The sequence below is a fragment of the Tamandua tetradactyla genome, chromosome 18, assembly GCF_023851605.1.
Source record: "Tamandua tetradactyla isolate mTamTet1 chromosome 18, mTamTet1.pri, whole genome shotgun sequence".
NCBI lineage: Eukaryota > Metazoa > Chordata > Mammalia > Pilosa > Myrmecophagidae > Tamandua > Tamandua tetradactyla.
This window is the reverse complement of record NC_135344.1, coordinates 23,419,760-23,437,840: the sequence shown is the minus strand read 5'-3', so window position 1 is coordinate 23,437,840 and position 18,081 is coordinate 23,419,760. Positions and strand designations below refer to the sequence as shown.

The 18,081-nt window shown below is 41.0% G+C and overlaps 1 protein-coding gene across 15 annotated transcripts in view; it reads left to right on the top strand.

Moving 5' to 3' along the window:
* The window catches only part of ZNF532 (zinc finger protein 532), a 262,905-nt gene that overhangs the window by 144,797 nt on the left and 100,027 nt on the right, over nucleotides 1-18,081 (top strand). For all 15 annotated transcript variants that reach the window (XM_077135344.1, XM_077135341.1, XM_077135343.1 and 12 more), the window contains one exon: nucleotides 9,466-11,828. In XM_077135344.1, the coding sequence (XP_076991459.1) occupies nucleotides 9,483-11,828 (2,346 nt within the window). In that variant the 5' untranslated portion in view covers nucleotides 9,466-9,482. The remainder of the gene's footprint in view (nucleotides 1-9,465; nucleotides 11,829-18,081) is intronic.

The following is an 18,081-nucleotide window of genomic DNA, read 5'->3' as shown; positions in this document are numbered from 1 at the left end:
GACCTTCCACCCCAGCCTCACAATACCAGACCGCTGCCTCCCTCACTTCCTTCCTTCTTTTGCTCAAATCCAGGTGCTCCATGACTAGGAATGTTAATGCTAAGAGCATCTCAAACTGTTTCCCAAAATGTGCTCCTGGTCACTTGGCCAGATAAGTCTCCTGCCTGTGGTTGGGGCATAAAAAGAGTCAAAGCAGTCCTTGAAATTCCCTCGCCATGGTCACTTGTTTCAATTTTACGCTTACTGTTCTGCAGTATATGATTATTAGGATAAGACTGCAGAAAGGTTGTGGACTGTAAGAATAGGTGCATATGGGAAGAGAGCATGGAAATAAACCGCTTTTGGGGTGTTTCTATCTGCGAGAAACTTTATTTCATTTAGTAGCTACATACCATTGAGTGACAGCATGACTCATAAAAATGGGAAAACATACTCAGACGGGTGAGCATCTACCTCAGGTCACCAGCTCGGAATAAGTACGCAGAAGGAATTGAGCTGCACACCCATCATCTTTTACTATATCACATAACCTGGTTGTATTTTACTTTTTCTCTGAATTAATTTTGGCTTGCAGAAAAGCTGCAAAGTAGTACAGAAAGTTTCCATATATCATGTTTTTCCTAAGGTTAATATCTTGCATAATTACAACACAATCATTAAAACTAAAAAAAAGAAATCATTGGTTAATACTAACTAGACTACAGGCTTTAGAGTTCAGCAGTCTTTCTAACCAGAGAACAAGGTTTGTGTACCATACTTTTTGTTTTTGCCTTACAGTATACATTTCCATTTTGTTTTCCAAAGTTACTTGGGTTTGTTCTTCTCCATCCCCTTCAGTGTGATACTGTCATTTGTTTGTAATATAGTTAGGTTCTTGGTTACAGTTTGCTTTTCATTTTGAATTCTTCTCTCCCCATCCTGGTTGCCTTGTATTTTTTAAGTTTACATACAGTATAATTCACTAATTTTGGTGTATAGTTCTCAGGGTTTTGGACAAATGCCCAGTGGCATGTCTCCACCCCCACATCCTGGTCCAAAGGCATTCGTTATCCCCCAGGTGCCCTCTTACGCTGGTTTGTGTGGAGTGGTTTGCAAAGGCCTGGGATGGTTTTGTGAGAAAGGAACAGGATTTGTCCCAGCATTGGAGGATTTAAGCAGGGAAGATAACATGGCATGATAGTGAGATGGAGGCACCCGGGAGCTCTGGGTTAAGGATGGGGAAGACCTCATTATGTGAATAAGTTGGGGTGATAGGAGAGGCTTAAATACAAGAGAGAAGGAAACACGCTTATGGAAGAATCTGGAAGGATTAGCTTGGAAAGACTTAAGTGTGCAGGTGTAGAGACAGGAAGGAAGGGACAGGTGTGGGAGAGTGCCTGCCTGGTGGCTTTTATTTTTTTAAGTTAACTTCAGAAAGAAAATGGGTAGGTCAAAGGGAACATTTCAGAAACAGCCTTTTTCTCTGGAAGGATGGGAGTTATTACAGGAAAAAAGGATTGCCAACCTCAGTGACACTGCAGAGCCGCTGGAGGGCAAAGAGCAGGCGTTTGCCGCAGTCAGCGTGACCGTTGCGTGACTTTCTCTAGAGGTTCTCTTGGCAGTGCTCTTGGAACCCGAGTGGAATAAGCAAAGGGTGCTCTTGATGGCTGAGTTTTGTTTCAATCCAGCGTGTACTCAGGAGTTAGGGATGTGACCTTCCTCAGAGAGGGTGTGGCATGAGAAGTAGGCTGATCATTAGAAGTGGAGATTTTGGAAAAGGCTGATTTGTCGGCACCGTTTGCCTCTGGGAGGGGACATTCTCTGTTTTCTGAAGGGCACTGAGCAAGTGGGTGAGAGAGGAGAGAACAGGAGAGGGAGAAGGACCTCTTCACGTAACCTTGACAGTGCAGTGGGAAGTAACTGCAGGAAAGGGCTGGTGCTGGTTCTGTTCTTGTCATTCCCAGGGCTGTGCCCTGATGACTGATCTTACTAAGCGGTTCTGTGTTTGTTTCCAGAAGCCGACTGAGCTTTCACAGTCATCGTGTGTCAAATCAGGAGTATTAGGTAGTAAGTGGAGAGAGGGACACACTACCTCGGGCAGAGCATTTGTATATTGATAATTGATTCCATCAGGATTTAGTGAAACAAGTCAATATTAACTAAATATCTAGTTTGCAGTTGCTCATATCTTGTTAACTGATACAGAATTTAACAAAGCCCGTATCCTGTTCTGTCACCTCCTGTGTGACTGTGTTTCGCGCATTGTGTGTTGCTTGGGCAGAGCTGTTTAGAAAGTGCAGTTCTTCTGCCCACCACGTCCAGCGTTGTTAGTGCCTCGAACCAGTGCAGCGAGGGGTGGACGGTCGGGAGGAGGGGAGATGGCTTGGTATTCTTTGCCCAGGGTTGTTTGTCAGACTTCTCCCCTGTGGCTCCATCTACAAGGCATTTTGGGCCATTGTTCTAGATTCAGTCAGTGTCTGGTTAGTGCAAAGGATTAAAATGAGCACTTTTCCTTGGCACATTGTCACTCGCATAGGTCCTTGAGAAGGCACGGGAATTCTGTGAGATTGGGTAGCGCCTTTATAGCCCTTTTATTATTGTTTATTTTTCCTCAAAACTGTGCACACTTAGACACTCTTGTGTAAGTGTATCTAATTGTGTGTGTGTTGCTGTTAATAACTGCCAGTTTAGGGGCCCAGTCTCTCCTACCTGGCCCTTCCTGGAGAGGGTCGTTGAGGGTAGGTTCTTGCCAGCTGCTCCAGGGATGCCGCTGATCAGGTTAAAAAACAAGCACAAAAACAACACAAAAACTTATCCACAAAACTGATGTCGGTTCCTAGCTGGTTTAGGGACGTGAAGACACCTGAGGGGGTAACCTGAGTCAGTGAACCAACTGGCTGTTTGGAATGAAATTACAGTGAGAAGGTATTTTTCCATGATAAGCAGTTCAGATTGAAGTGGGGGGAGAAGCAGAAGGTCTGCTGCGGAAAGAGAGATGTGATTTCTCTCTTTGATTGAAGAAATGTAATGATGGTCAGCCCGGAAAATCCTAAAAATTAGAAGGGATTGGTGATGGCTAAAGGTTTGTGTAATGATAATGTGAAAAGGAAGAATTTGAAAAGCAGAGGCCAAGAGAAACAAATCCCTCTTTATTTCCTCAAGAACGTAAAAACTGGCTGCTAGATTATTTTCTATGAAAATTAAATTTGAAAAATTTCATACCAGTTACATGTTACAAGAATAGTTATACATTTGAAAGAAAGAGAAAAATAATTTAAAAATGTATTAGATACAGTAAACTGTTGAATTATTTCTTTGAAAATTTAGTGGAATGAAGAAAAAGATAATAAAGGGCTTTGGATTGGTCAGGTACTCCTAGAAAATGGTAGGAAGAAATTCCAAAATAGAATAACAGGTCTTTTTAAAATTACTGTAGCTTTATGGAAAGTTTTAAAAATATTGCCAAAGTGGTCAGTAGACTTTGACTTTTTTAGAGTGTATTGATTTTAAGGAAAATTTAAGCTTCCCCATTTAAGTGGGGAGACTGTTGGGTTTTTCACTGCTCTCTTTAACGTTGTATGTTCATATTTCGTCACCCTTTGAAGCTAGAACTGTGACTGGATTTAGCCTTGTGTCTTTCTGTTTGGGGATTATTTGAAGACAAGATATTCAAGGTTGGGTTGTGTGCCTGAGCCTTTCACAGTGATATTCTCCAGTGGGAAATCAGGAATAAGCCTCATGAAGAATATTTTTTTATCATAGTGCATTAGAAATGTGATTAAAGGATGTGAATAGGTTTTTTTTTCTAGGTTTTTCTTTTGATTTGGTGTTCTTCTGCCAATAAAGATTAAATAACTTTCTCTAGGAAAGGAAATGTTTCATATGTGGGTCATAACATGGGACTAAAGCGATCATGGGTCAGACTTGAGCTCTCCCAGTTTCCTTTTTTTGTAAACAGGCCTAGCATTTTTCCCATTTTCAGTGTTTTGGGGTGAAAGGATATTATGCATGTTATTAATGGATTATAGATTATTTATGTAGGGTTTAGTTTAAACTAAAAGACTGCTAATGTCTTTGAAGGCAAAAGATAACATTAAATGAAAGCCAAATTGTTAGAATAACTAAGGCTAATTCTGTTTGAAAATCAAACTGTTAAAGGAAAGGGAAGCTAAAAATGAGATCTTTTTATATCATCATTTAAAAGAGAAGCCTGAGATTTATTTTTGTAATGTTTCTGAGCAAAAAATCTATTTTTAAAACAGTAGTGCTTAAGAATTAGGGTGAAAAATAAAGAAAATTCTTTGTATTAGATACAACTGAGAAATGAAGTGGGTGTTAAACACTTTTCCCCCAAGTAGAAAGTTTGTGCTTGCCTTTCATAATGTGGGAAGGCGCAGGATAATAGGACAGTGTCATTGTGGGTATGAAAAACATTCCTATAAACCGGAAAGGAAGTGTGAAGTTACAGAATGGTGTTTGTTGACGTTAATTATCCAACCCCAGGGAAGTGAATCCACCTCACCTGCCTTAGTGATCTTGTATTTCAGACATTGTCACGTGTTTGCAGTGGCCTCTGCACTCAGACAAGCCTGTACCACATTCTCATTATAGTCAGGATTCCTTCAGGTGAGCTAGGATGACTGACTCACTCACTTTTCTTTAAACCACTGACAACTCACTCTTCCCTCCTCAAAATGTCCCATTATTTCAGCTCTGGATTTACCGTCTTCGCCTGAGAGAAGAATGTAAATCTTGGGTGGGATAGGAGAATAGGAAGCAGGTGTGACAAGATTCTTGCAGAGAAAGAATTGCTCCTGCATATGGAAGCTCTCCTCAGCCCTGGAAGCTCTGCAGGCCTGGAGGTTCATCTCTGGGGGCTTTCCAGCCATAATGCTGCTTTGGTTGAGCAGATGGGAAAAGATACTGCCAGTGCGGTGCACACAAGCTAATGTTTTATAAATGATTTAATGCTGCCGCCGCTGTGCGTGGAAGCACATGCACATGTTTAAATCAGACAGCTCCCTGTTATGTATAAAGAGAGGGAGATAGTAAAAATCATGTATTAATCTCCCTGTTATTCATAAAAATATCTGACAGTTACCGTTGCTAGTCTGAACTGCCAGTTGCTCACCAATTTGTCTTTCATGGGTTGACCTTTTATCCTTTCTTGTGGTTGCATGTCCTGGGCCTACTACCCACTGAGTAGTTGAATTATTGCTGCATTTTTTTGATCCTGAACCGACTGCCCTGTGATATGAACAGTGTGACCCCATGTCCTTTTGCTCACAGTGTCTTTTTTTAATTGAGATATATATTCATGTGCCATATAATCACATCAGAAGTATACATTCAGTAGTTCACAGTATCATCATATAGCTATGCATCAATCACAGTTGATTTTAGAATATTTTCATTACTCCAAAAGAGAAAGTAAAAAGGAATACCCAAATCCCCCTCTCCCAACCCCTCCCACATTGTTTGGTTTTTTGTCTTTTTTTTCTTACTCATCTGTCCATACATTGGATAAAGGGAGTGTCAGCCACAAGATTTTCACACTCACATGGTCACACCTTAACAACTATAGTTATTCAGTCATCTTCAAGAATCAAGGCTATTGGATTATATTTCAACAGTTTGAGGTATCTTCCTCTAACTATTCCAATACAGTACAAACTGAAAAGGGATATCTATATACTGCGTAAGAATAGCCTCCAGAATGACCTCTCAACTCTGTTTGAAATTTCTCAGCCACTTTATTTTGTCTCATTTCTCTTCCCCCTTTTTATCAAGAAGGCTTTCTCCCTGTCTTGTTGCCAGGGCCAGTCCCATTCTGATAGTCAGGTCCCATGTTGCCAGGGAGATTTATACCCCTGGGAATTATGTCCCAGCTGGGGATGGGGGATGGGTAATGAGGTCACCCACAGAGTTGGCTTACAGAGAGAGGCCACATCTGAACAAAAGAGGTTCTCTGGGAGTGACGCTTAGGCATAATCATAAGTAGGCTAGACTACTCCTTTACAGGAATAAGTTTCATAAGGGCAAGCACCAGGATCGAGGGCCTCGCCCATCAAATTGGCAGTCCCCAATAATTGTGAGAATGTTGGGTCTTCCCCAGGTGGGGAAGTTTAATATTTCCACCTTTCTCCCCAGTCCCTCACGGGGACTTTGCAAAAATTTTATCTTCTGCCCAGATTACTCTGGAATATATTGGGGCGTTACACCAACTTGTACAAACCAACAGGATTTCACTCCCTATTCGAGGTTCCATGTAATGGTGTTCAAATAAACTGACTATAATAGTCAAATTAAATAGTGTGCTACTGAAAATATACAATTTGCAGCAAATATCCCTTCCTTTGGTCTCATACAGAAGTTGAAGTTTTAAAATATAGTCAATATCATAAATTACCCTTTAGTCTTATTTACCTTAGTGCTACTGGGATCAGCTTCATTCATATTCCTAATTGAAGTCTGATCATTTTTTCAATTTTTTAACAGTTCTGTGTGGGGTAATGCTAACTTTCATAGCTTTAGAGCTCTAGCTCTGAATCTCAGGTGTCACACAAATTCCCGAAGTTTCAGGGAAAGATCATGTTACATACAAATAGCTCAGTATCTCAGAATTTAGAATTAACAGTTACACCTCCTAAATAGATATGACTGTTGTAAGAGTTTATAGTCCAGGACTCTTTACAACAGGTCCCAGCCTGATAATCCATGCCCTCGACTTAAGTTCTCTAAGTTTATATATTATGGTTAGTCCACATGAGTGAGGCATGGTAATATTTGCCTTTTTGTTTCTGACATTTCGTTCACCATACTGTCCTTAAGGTTCATTCACCTAGTTGCAAGCCTCACAAATTAAGTTCTTCTTGCAGTGGTCAATATCATAACGTATTTTGCTAATCAAAATAGTAAGGAGAGAGGACAAATTACATAAATAGTATGTAGCATTAACGAAAGGGTGAGAGGTGTTCTCTCAAACAGAAGGGACGTAGACAGAGCCCAGCCGCCCGCCACGTGGGGACTCCTGGAGGCTGGGTCCACGCTGTAGAAAAAGTTGCACTAGAAAACCACCTTTTAGGCTCCTTTCAACCCCAGTGATGCGGGTGAGGGGTAGTTTGTAATTATGTGACTTGAGTTTCTTAAAAAGAGTGATTGACAAACTTGGATCAACATAGCGTTGGCAAAGATAGATCATAGGACTGTTTTGATAATGGAAGTTTTTTATGAATATTCAGTATACAACTGCTGTATGATGCGTAATAATAAAAGTGGTGACATTTCAGGGGTTTTTCCTAAGTGGGTGGATTCTTAAACCGATATACTATCTGACAGATGGATTTTTTTTATGCCCCAACTTTTGTAATTTAAATATTCTGTTTCATTAAAAAAAAAATCACAGTCACAAATTTTCACCCTGGGTGAGGCTTCTGATAGACATTTTCACATCATTATCAGTAGACATGCTAGTATTTGTTTCCGTTGCACGTTTAATCTTAGCTGTAGTTTGATTCTGGGTGTACAGCATTCCCTGTCTGGTCTGGCAGGCACCCATTTGAGAGAATAGTGGCCACAGAGGGTTTTCTCTAGGCGAAATAAGCCATCCAGAGAACACATGTCACTTCTTTAGCTCTGTGTTTGCTGAGACATGTGTGAGTAGAAGGCAGTTTATGCTTCAGCTCCCATTGTACCTTAAGTTTATTTCATCTTCAATGGTAATTTTTCCCAACCAGATTCCTAATAGTATACCCTATATAAATTTAAATAGAAAAGTATATTCTCTCCTGAGTAGAAATTCTAGCTTGACCCAAGTATAAGTATTCTATATTAGGAATGCATGATCTTTTCAGAATGAACAAGAAAAAAATCATTAAATTCTTGATAAAATGTGGCAAATGACTCCTCAGTGATCACTGCAGCAGATTTAGGGAGGAACACTTAATAAATATTGAAAAAGAAAGGGTCTAGGAATATATCTACAAATCAGGCTAATTATTCCCTTGAAGAAGAGTCCCTAAAATCAGGTGTAATCTTGTTTCCTTCCCACATTGATTATTGCTTGCTTGATTCCTCTTTCTGCTCTTCTCTTCCTTTTTCTTCCTCTCTCTATTTTTCCTTTTTTCTCTTTTCTTCTTCTGTCCTCTTTCTGACTGCTTGCTTTAACTGCAGAGGGAAGAAATAGGCCAAAAGAGATTTCCTAACCCTCAGAGGATCTGGGAGCTAGTGTTTGACAGAGCTGGGTTTAGACTTGTTCTTCTGTACAAATCTAGTGTTCTGACCCTGATTTGTGGTGAGTTACTTGTCTGGCATTTAAGACATTGCGTGTTCTCAGGCAGTTTACAGGCTAGTGTGTAAAAAGAGAAGAACACATACCCTGTATTAGACACCAGAAAATTATGCAGTCATATGATGAAGTCCTTTTTTGGTTTTGGGAAAAGAAAGATCTCTCCTGCAGTGAAGCTTTATTTGATACCCACATGTTAATTATTCTGTTCAGGTTGGGTGAAAGGTCCCTTTTAAAGACCCAAGCATCCCATATGTATATAGCTGTCATCTTTGGTCATGGCTGTGACTGTACATTTTCCTAAACCTCTCCACCCCTGTGTACCATCCCGGATATGTGGATGTTAACAGTAGCAATTGTTCTTAGAGTGTTGTTTACCCTGAGTTAACCTGGATGCCAGAAGGAGCACTCCCCTTCTCCCTGGCTCTGCCTGTTGTTACATGCCAAGAGTTATTTCGTGGTTAGGCCTTTCTTACGTGTCATAGCAATGGCTATTACTTTAATCATCAAAAGGGATTAGGGAGGGAGAGGGAAGGAACACAGGTCTTTTCTGGCAGATGTTTCTTTCCATCATAATGACGGAGGTAAGGATTATATAAAAAATGATGGAATCAGCTCCTTGGTTTTTGTTTTGTTTTTTTTTTAAATTCCAGGTGGAAGTAACAGTACATATTGATTGGTGGGTTTTGATGCTTGTTTTTTTTTTCCCTTCTGTGGATGAATATTGAAATCTATGATTGCTTTTTTTGATTATAAAATACTTCTTTTGATGTGGTATTCCAAAACATATTTTAGAAGCACACCTGGTGATGACTTTAGTACAAATTTTGCTAGCGGAATTAAGTACTGTCAAGATAAAATAATTTTGAAAATAACTTTATATTGAATCAGTGTGATGAATGCAGTGGTAAGTGGCTAAATTTCTTGTTGCTTTTCTCTGCCACCACAGTTTTGATCAACTACATTCTGGGTAGTTAGGAGGCAGGCCAGCAGTGCTGCACAGTATTTTGGGTAATCATAAAGGTTTTATATCTATTCTGTGGAGGTTTGTTCACTTTGATTCAAATTCTGTAGTTACATAACAAGTTCCATTACTTTCTTGGTAATCATCATTTGTAGTGTTAAGCCCTACAGGGATATTTATCTCATCGTCACATAATGCTCATTGCTGATGGAATTGTTTTCTGTTCATTTAACAGAACATCTGATCACATTGATGACCATGGGGGATATGAAGACCCCAGACTTCGATGACCTCCTGGCAGCATTTGACATCCCAGATATGGTCGATCCTAAAGCAGCTATCGAGTCTGGGCACGAGGACCACGAAAGCCACATCAAGCAGAATGTGCATGTAGACGACGACTCCCATACCCCATCGTCTTCCGACGTTGGCGTCAGTGTTATTGTTAAGAACGTTCGGAACCTCGATTCCTCCGAGGGCGTGGAGAAAGACGGCCATAACTCCACAGGCAACGGCTTGCACAATGGGTTCCTGACAGCATCCTCTCTGGACAGTTACAGTAAAGATGGAACGAAGTCCTTGAAAGGAGATGTGCCTACCTCAGAGGTGACTGTGAAAGACTCAAGTTTCAGCCAGTTTAGCCCCATCTCAAGTGCTGAGGAGTTTGATGATGATGAGAAAATAGAAGTGGATGACCCACCTGACAAGGAAGAAATGCGTTCGAATTTTAGGTCGAATGTGTTGACGGGATCTGTTTCCCAACAAGACTATGACAAACTCAAGGCACTAGGAGGGGAAAACTTAAGCAAAACTGGAATTTCTACTTTAGGCAATATAGATAAAAGCAAAGTTGTTAAAAGAGAAACAGAAACGAATTCTATCAATCTGAGTGTTTATGAACCTTTTAAAGTTAGAAAAGTGGAAGATAAATTGAAGGAGAACTCTGAAAAGGTGCTTGAAAACAGGGTACTTGATGGGAAGCTGAGCTCTGAGAAGAATGACGCCAGCCTGGTCAGCACTTCACAGTCAAAGACGAAGCCGTCCTCCAAGCTTTCCTCGTGCATAGCTGCGATCGCAGCACTTAGTGCTAAAAAGGCCGCTTCAGATTCTTGCAGAGAACCAGTGACCAATTCAAGGGAATCCTCTCCATTACCAAAAGAAGTAAACGATAGTCCAAGAGCCATTGAAAAGTCTCCTGAGTCCCAGAGTCTCATCGATGGGGCAAAAAAAGTATCCGTGAAGCAACCAGATAGTCCCAGGAGTGTGTCAAGCGAAAACAGCAGCAAGGGATCGCCATCGTCTCCTGCGGGATCGACACCAGCAATTCCCAAAGTCCGCATAAAAACCATTAAGACTTCTTCTGGGGAGATCAAGAGAACCGTGACCAGAGTCTTGCCAGAAGTTGACCTCGATTCTGGAAAAAAGTCTTCAGAGCAGACGGCATCCGTGATGGCTTCCGTGACATCCCTTCTGTCCTCTCCCACTTCAGCCGCCGTCCTTTCCTCTCCCCCCAGAGCGCCTCTCCAGTCAGCCGTCGTCACCAACGCCGTTTCCCCTGCGGAGCTGACACCCAAACAAGTCACTATCAAGCCTGTGGCTACCGCCTTCCTCCCAGTTTCCGCCGTGAAGACGGCAGGATCCCAAGTCATTAATTTGAAGCTTGCTAACAACACGACGGTGAAAGCCACGGTCATATCTGCTGCCTCTGTCCAGAGCGCCAGCAGTGCCATTATTAAAGCTGCCAATGCCATCCAGCAGCAAACGGTCGTGGTGCCAGCATCCAGCCTGGCCAACGCCAAACTCGTGCCAAAGACTGTGCACCTTGCCAACCTTAATCTCCTGCCTCAGGGTGCCCAGGCCACCTCGGAACTCCGCCAAGTGCTAACCAAACCTCAGCAACAAATAAAGCAGGCAATAATCAATGCGGCAGCCTCGCAGCCACCCAAAAAGGTATCCCGAGTCCAGGTGGTGTCCTCCCTGCAGAGTTCTGTGGTGGAAGCTTTCAACAAGGTGCTGAGCAGCGTCAATCCAGTCCCAGTTTACATCCCAAACCTCAGTCCTCCTGCTAACGCGGGCATCACGTTACCAACACGTGGTTACAAGTGCTTGGAATGCGGCGACTCCTTCGCTCTCGAAAAGAGTCTGACCCAGCACTACGACAGGCGTAGTGTGCGCATTGAAGTAACGTGTAACCACTGTACAAAGAACTTAGTTTTTTACAACAAGTGCAGTCTCCTTTCCCATGCTCGTGGGCATAAAGAGAAAGGAGTTGTCATGCAGTGCTCCCACTTAATTTTAAAGCCAGTCCCAGCAGATCAAATGATAGTTTCTCCGTCTAGCAATACTTCTGCTTCATCTTCCACTCTTCAGAGCTCTCTAGGAGCTGGCACACACACTGTAACAAAAATTCAGTCTGGCATAACTGGGACGGTCATTTCTGCTCCTTCAAGCACACCCATCATTCCAGCTATGCCCCTGGATGAAGACCCGTCCAAACTCTGTAGACATAGTCTAAAGTGCTTGGAGTGTAACGAAGTTTTCCAGGATGAGACCTCACTTGCTACACATTTCCAGCAGGCTGCAGATACAAGTGGACAAGTACAGTATCATTTAAATTTTGGTGTTTCAGTGATGGGACTGAAGCCATGAGTGCTCTATAAGATGTCCTTGATTTTATGAGTGAGCACTCAGTTAAATGGAGGTGTGTGTGACTGTGCTGTGTGTGTGACTGTGCTGTGTGTGTGACTCATCTGACACATGAGAGAGGACTGTTTTCTTAGAATGCATACAGTGTTGAAGCATGGCTCTTATTTAATAAAGCAATTTTTTGGAACATGATTCTTTTAGACAGCTATAAGCTATATGTGCTAGTTGAGTACTTAACGAAACCTTAGACTCAGGTGTAAGTAAAGGCATTCTCAGCTGTTCAGTCATTGGAATATGCGTAGGTAGTCTGAGATTTAGTTAATAATAGTGTCATCCCATTGTAGGAAGTGTTCAAGTCAGAGTACATTACCAAAGCTCCTGAGTTATTATTGACAATTTGAGGATTTAAAAAAAATTGTTTCTAATTATTGCAGTGTCATTTATAATTAAACATACCTAATTGACACCCACTTTTATGACATCTGCTTAAGATGATGGCCGATAAGTATATTCAGTAATTTTCTTTACTGTGATGAATTTAGGCAAACCCATCTCCATTTAAATGGAATACTTTTATGGGTTTTTTTGTTTTTTCTTTTGGTAGCTAATTGGCAGATTGATGTTGGTGAAATAAATACCACAATGGTCAGCAGTCCTTTTCTATTACTTGCTTCTCTTCATGAGGCAACTTTTGGCTGACCGATAAGGTAACTGCGTTTTATACATATATGATACATTTGGAAATAACTGGATATGTTGAGTGAAACCGTTTGAGGGAGACCGTATGATTTATCCAAACCAGGGAACTCTGTAAGTGAAAAAGGGCATTAGCTTGAGCATACGTTCTGGCTCTCAAACCTAGTTTATGGTGACCCACAGCTATGTTGTTGCCTTCCCTTTTTTCTTCTCCAGGACTTTGTTTACTAGAGATTTATACTTTTTGCAGAAGAATAGAACTGTCTTCGGAATTAATTCCTCCAAGGGAAATTAATCCCTTGAGGATGACTCCTGAGTTAAGCTCTCTGGGATTTTAGGTTTAGGGAACAAAATATAAAGAATACACCAATATTTTTTTCCTCTGAATTTTCATTTTAGTGGAAATGGAAGTAATAAAGAGTTTTGACAATGTTCTCAAAGTTTTTGAATGTTAAATATTTCATTGGCTCTGACAGTAAAGCAGCCATATAGTCCAAGAAAGCAGTGATTGATGTAGCTATTTTACCATATTGTAGTGATAATACCTGGGTTCCATCTAGCTGGGCACCTGCTTGTCACACCTCATCAAAGGGTAGTATCTCTTTCCATTTAAGAGGCAGCAGTTAAAAAAAAAGAACCCATTCATTTAACTCTGTTTACCCTGTTGCCTTGTTTCTGTTTCTGCTGTGTGGATCGTGTGGGGTGGTAGAACGTGTCCTGACTTAGGGGCTCCTGCCTCCCTCCCCATCTGCCCTCTTCCACCTGCTTGTGTACCTTGCATGGTGCCGGCATTTTGAGCCACCCTCAGATGTGTGTGTTCTGGGAACAAGGAAGAGCAGGGGCAGAAGTGGGAACTTTCCTTCTTCCCAGTATTCCCCTAAGTTTTGATCTCTGTTAACCTTTTAAATTTTGCTGCCAAGCTAGGGTCATACAGGGGTGAAGCTATCTCCCTCGAAGAAGGAAAAGAGGGAGAGTCATATCTTTTATTGCGTGTATGATTGCTTTGTCATGAGTTTTTGCATCTCCCTGAGACAAATGAGATGTGCAGATTGGCTGTTTCAGCATTCTTAGAATCCTAAGGAATGAGTCAAAACAGGATATATATTAACTCTAAGACCAAGCACACACTAAGCCGAAAATTTACCCCCTTTCTATTTTCTTTTTCCATTTATGCCTCTTGAAGTCATCCATTGGCTCACCAGAGCACATTATTTAGTGAACTTCAGCTGACGGCATAGTCAGGTAGCCCAGAGTAAGCATCATAAAAAGGTGCCACATTACACTTTGTTTCTGTTTTTCATTTCCCCTTCTCTCATGGAAGTCATAGTTCTCAGTTTTCAACTCTGCTCACACTCATCTGGGTGGTCCTCACTCCGCCTGGTTTCAGCAGCCATATCCTGTGGCTTTGTCTGGGCCGGGGTGGGGTGGGGGGGGGAGGTACGTAATGGCTGCTGCTGCTTCAACACCCGCAGTCTAATTAACGCAGTGCGGAATCTCTTCCATAGTTCTAGGAGGTCAGGGGGATACATAAGGATAGTGCGGAACTAACTACAAGCCCACAAAATGCAGCTGAAACACCAGTCGTTCTTGCCTACCCTGTTAGTGGGAGGTGGGGGCAGGAGTAAAACAAAGAAGAGAAAATAATCTTCATCTCTTCTGGTTTACCACTAAGGTAACCATTGGCCAGCTTATAGTTTATGGCCTTGAATTTAGTTGGGAGAAAATCCATCTGTATCAACTGTTTCTTTTCTTGGAGAATGGCATTTAAAAACTAATGTCTTAGAAAATTTAGAAGTTGAGGAAAATGGCACCTTATGTCTTTTTGTCAGGCACCTTTTTTCCTTTACTATTCACCCTATTCCATGTATTTGAAATTTAATTTCTGTCTCCCACCTCCCGTCTCCTCATTCTTGGCAACTTATAGTGCATTGAAAAAGCACAGGCTGCCCGACATTTCCATCAGGCAACTCTCCAAGCTAAGTCCATGGCTTTGCACCCCAGACTGCTCATTCTGCTCATTCTGGAGCAGAATCCCAGGGCCATTTAAACCCTGTGCCAGAAGCTGCTTGTTTTCTCTTATGGTTTTCCAGAGATCTGCTGGAGGTGGGGAGGGGTGAGTATTCCCCTATGTCTGCACACTCGTCTTGGAGAAGCATCCACAGGATTGCATTCCTGAACTGAGCCTGCTGCTGCTGTTGGAGGTTTTGAAGGGTAAAGGTTGTGCTCTCAGGGACCCCGGCAAAGCTAACAGATCTACCACCCCTCACTCTCCTCTGTTTTGGGGATTACCTGGCCTGGAGAAAGGTATACTGCTTTTCTGGAAACAGGGATACTCCTTTCTGCCAGTCCCTCGTGAAGCCCTGGAGTGGACGTCTACTGTTCTCTCTCTCCAAGGAGTTCTTCCTCCAAGCAAGTCCAGCTGAGAAACTGAAGTTTGACTTGCTTTATCGGTGGGGTTCAGGTCCTCCTCTCTGACCATAGGGTTGATTAATGTCATCAAATGCCTTTCTTTCCTGAAATATCCCACAGATTCTGCCTTGTGGGGCCAACACTGTGAAACATTAGAAGTCAGCAGGTTCTGGATATTTCCGGCTCAACCTCCTGGAAGATGTCAGTATTTCCCAGAAAATCTGTTGTCACTAGTTCAACATTTTAGCCCAAGTCTGGATGTGATTTTATTGCAGTCTTGGCTCCACCCTAGTTTGCCTCATTTCCCCTTTTCCTTTTTGTTGTGGCTTAGGTTTTGCCTCTCTTCCACCATGTAATTGCTATGATGCCTTAAGATTTACCTGATAAGGGTGGAGGTATTCTATGCTGATGTCCTGGTTCTGCCTTCTCAAGTCCTTCAGATTTTAAAAAATCAAATATTTAATTTTGAGATTATTATAGATTCATATGCGGTTGAAAGGAATAATGCAGAGAACCTGTGCACCATTCACCTAGTTTCCTCCAGTGACTGATAAGGATCCCAGGTGTTACCCTTTCAGCCTGCTTACTCCCTCCCACCCCTCCCCTTAACTTCTGGCTACTAATCTGTTCTCCATTTCCATATTTTATCATTTCCGGAATCTTATATAGCAGAATCCATATTATGTAACCTGTTGGGATTGGCCTTTTTCACTCAGCCTAGTTCTTTGGAGCTCCGTCCAGGATGTTTTGTGTATCGCTTTTCTGTTCATTTATTTCTCAGCAGTACTCTATGGAATGGATGTGATGTTGTTTGTTTATCCATTCACTTATTGAAGGACATCTGCAGTGTTTGCATTTTGGGGCTATTACAAATAAAGCTGGTATGAACATTGCAGGTTTTTGTGTGAACCTTAGTTTCCATTTTCCTGATATTAATGCTCAGAAGTGCAATTGCTGTTTGTATGGTAGTTACCCATTAAGATTTTTAAAACACTGTCAAACTGTTTTATAGAGTGGCTCCAGTTTATCTGCATCCTCACCAGTGTTTAATGTTGTCACTGTATTTCATTTTAGACATTCTGATGGGTAGTAGTGTTATCATTGTTAATTTGCATTTCCCTAATGAATAATGATGTTGATCTTTTCATGCACTTATTTGCCCTCTGTAGTCTTTAGTGAAATATCTCTTCATGTCTTTTTTCCCATTTTCTAATTGGATTGTTGGTTTTTTTATGCTGAATATTTTAGAGTTCTTTATGTATTCTAGATACTAATCCTTTGTTGGATATGTAGTTGTAAACCATTTCTTCTCCATATTGTCTTTTATCTCTCTTTCACAGAGCAAAACACTTTTAAAAAAAATTAATTTTGAATTTTAAAATAATTTCAAACTTACAAGACAATTGTAAATACAAACCCATACAGAGAACTCCAGTGTAAACACCATCCCATCTCAGATATCTAGATCCCCTGATTTTAAAAATTGTGCTATTACTCTTTGTTTGTGTCTTTCTCTGTTAACATTTGAGAGCAGGTTGTACACATCCTGGAACACATACTCCTTGAATACACGATACATTCATGTACATTTCCTATGAAAAAGGGAATTTACTTATGTAATTACCTTATATGCAATTATAAAGTTAAAAAAATTTAACATTGATATGAAGCTTACATTCTGTATTCCAGTTTTTATGTCCCAGTAATGTCCTTTTATACCTTTTCTCCTCAATTCTTAGATACCCTCTAGTATCATGCATTGCATTTAATTGTCATCATCGGGCGACCCACGGTAGCTCAGCAGGCAGAGTTCTCGCCTGCCATACTGGAGACCTGGGTTTGATCCCAGTGCCTACCCATGCAAAAAAAAAAAAAAAGAAAGAAAAAGAAGAAGAAAATTGTCCTCACCACTTTAGTTTCCCTTTCTCTCGTTATACAACATAAATCCTCCCATCCCAGCATGCCAGTCAATGAAATTAATGAAGTTCACAATGTTGCAATATCCTCACCACTATCCATTATAAATTTCCCTTCACCCCCAAACAGAAACTGTATACTCATTTTGCATTAACTTCCCATTGCCTCATCTCCCTACCCCTGGTAATTTATACTCCTCTTTTTGTCTTTTTATGTTTGCATATTCTTTGGTATTTTTTTTGTGGTTACCATGGGGTTTAAATTAAGCATCCTGACTCTACCCAGTTTTAACACCTTCAGTAGCATACATAATCTATTTCCGTCCAGGATGTTTTGTGTATCGCTTGTCCATTTATTTCTCAGCAGTACTCTATGGAATGGATGTGATGCTGTTTGTTTATCCATTCCCTCATCATAAATTACATATTTATGCATTATGAGTAAAACAGCACTGATTTATCATTGCATTTTATGCATTTGCCTTTTAGATCCTGGAGGAAGTAAAAAGTGGAGTGACAAATTAAAAATACAGTGGTACTGGCAGTTACATTTACTCATGCCATTATCTTTGTTGGAGATTGTTTTTTCATGCAGCTTTAGTCGATTGTCTACTGTCCTTTACTTCCCACCTGCAAAACTCCCTTTAGCATTTCCTATAAGACCAGTCTGGTGCTGGCAAAGTCCATAGCTTTTGTGTATCTGGGGTTGTCCTGATTCTTCCCTCATTTTTGAAAGACGGTTTTGCCAGATACAGAATTCTTGGTTGGTAATTTTTTGCTTCCAGCCCTTTAAATATGTCTTCCCACTGCCTTCTTGTCTCCATGGTGTCTGATGAGAAGCACTTAATGGTTCCTCAGGCTTTGTTTTAATTTTCTTTATTCTTTCCTCTTTCTGCTCCTCAAGCTGGATGATTCAGTTATCTGATCTTCATGTTCACTAATTCTTTCTTCTGTCATCTTCAATCTGCTCTTGAACCCTTCTAGAGCTAGAATTTTAAATTTGTTTCTGTGGTTGTCAGCTCTGTTTGCTTCCTCTTTATTATTATTCTCTCTTCTGATATCCTGTTTGTGTTCCTCTTTTGTTTTACTGATTTCTTTTAGTTCTTTGTCCAAATTTTCCTTTAGCCCTTTGAGTATATTTAGGACCATTTTTTAAAAATTTTGTCTGGAATGTACCAGAACTA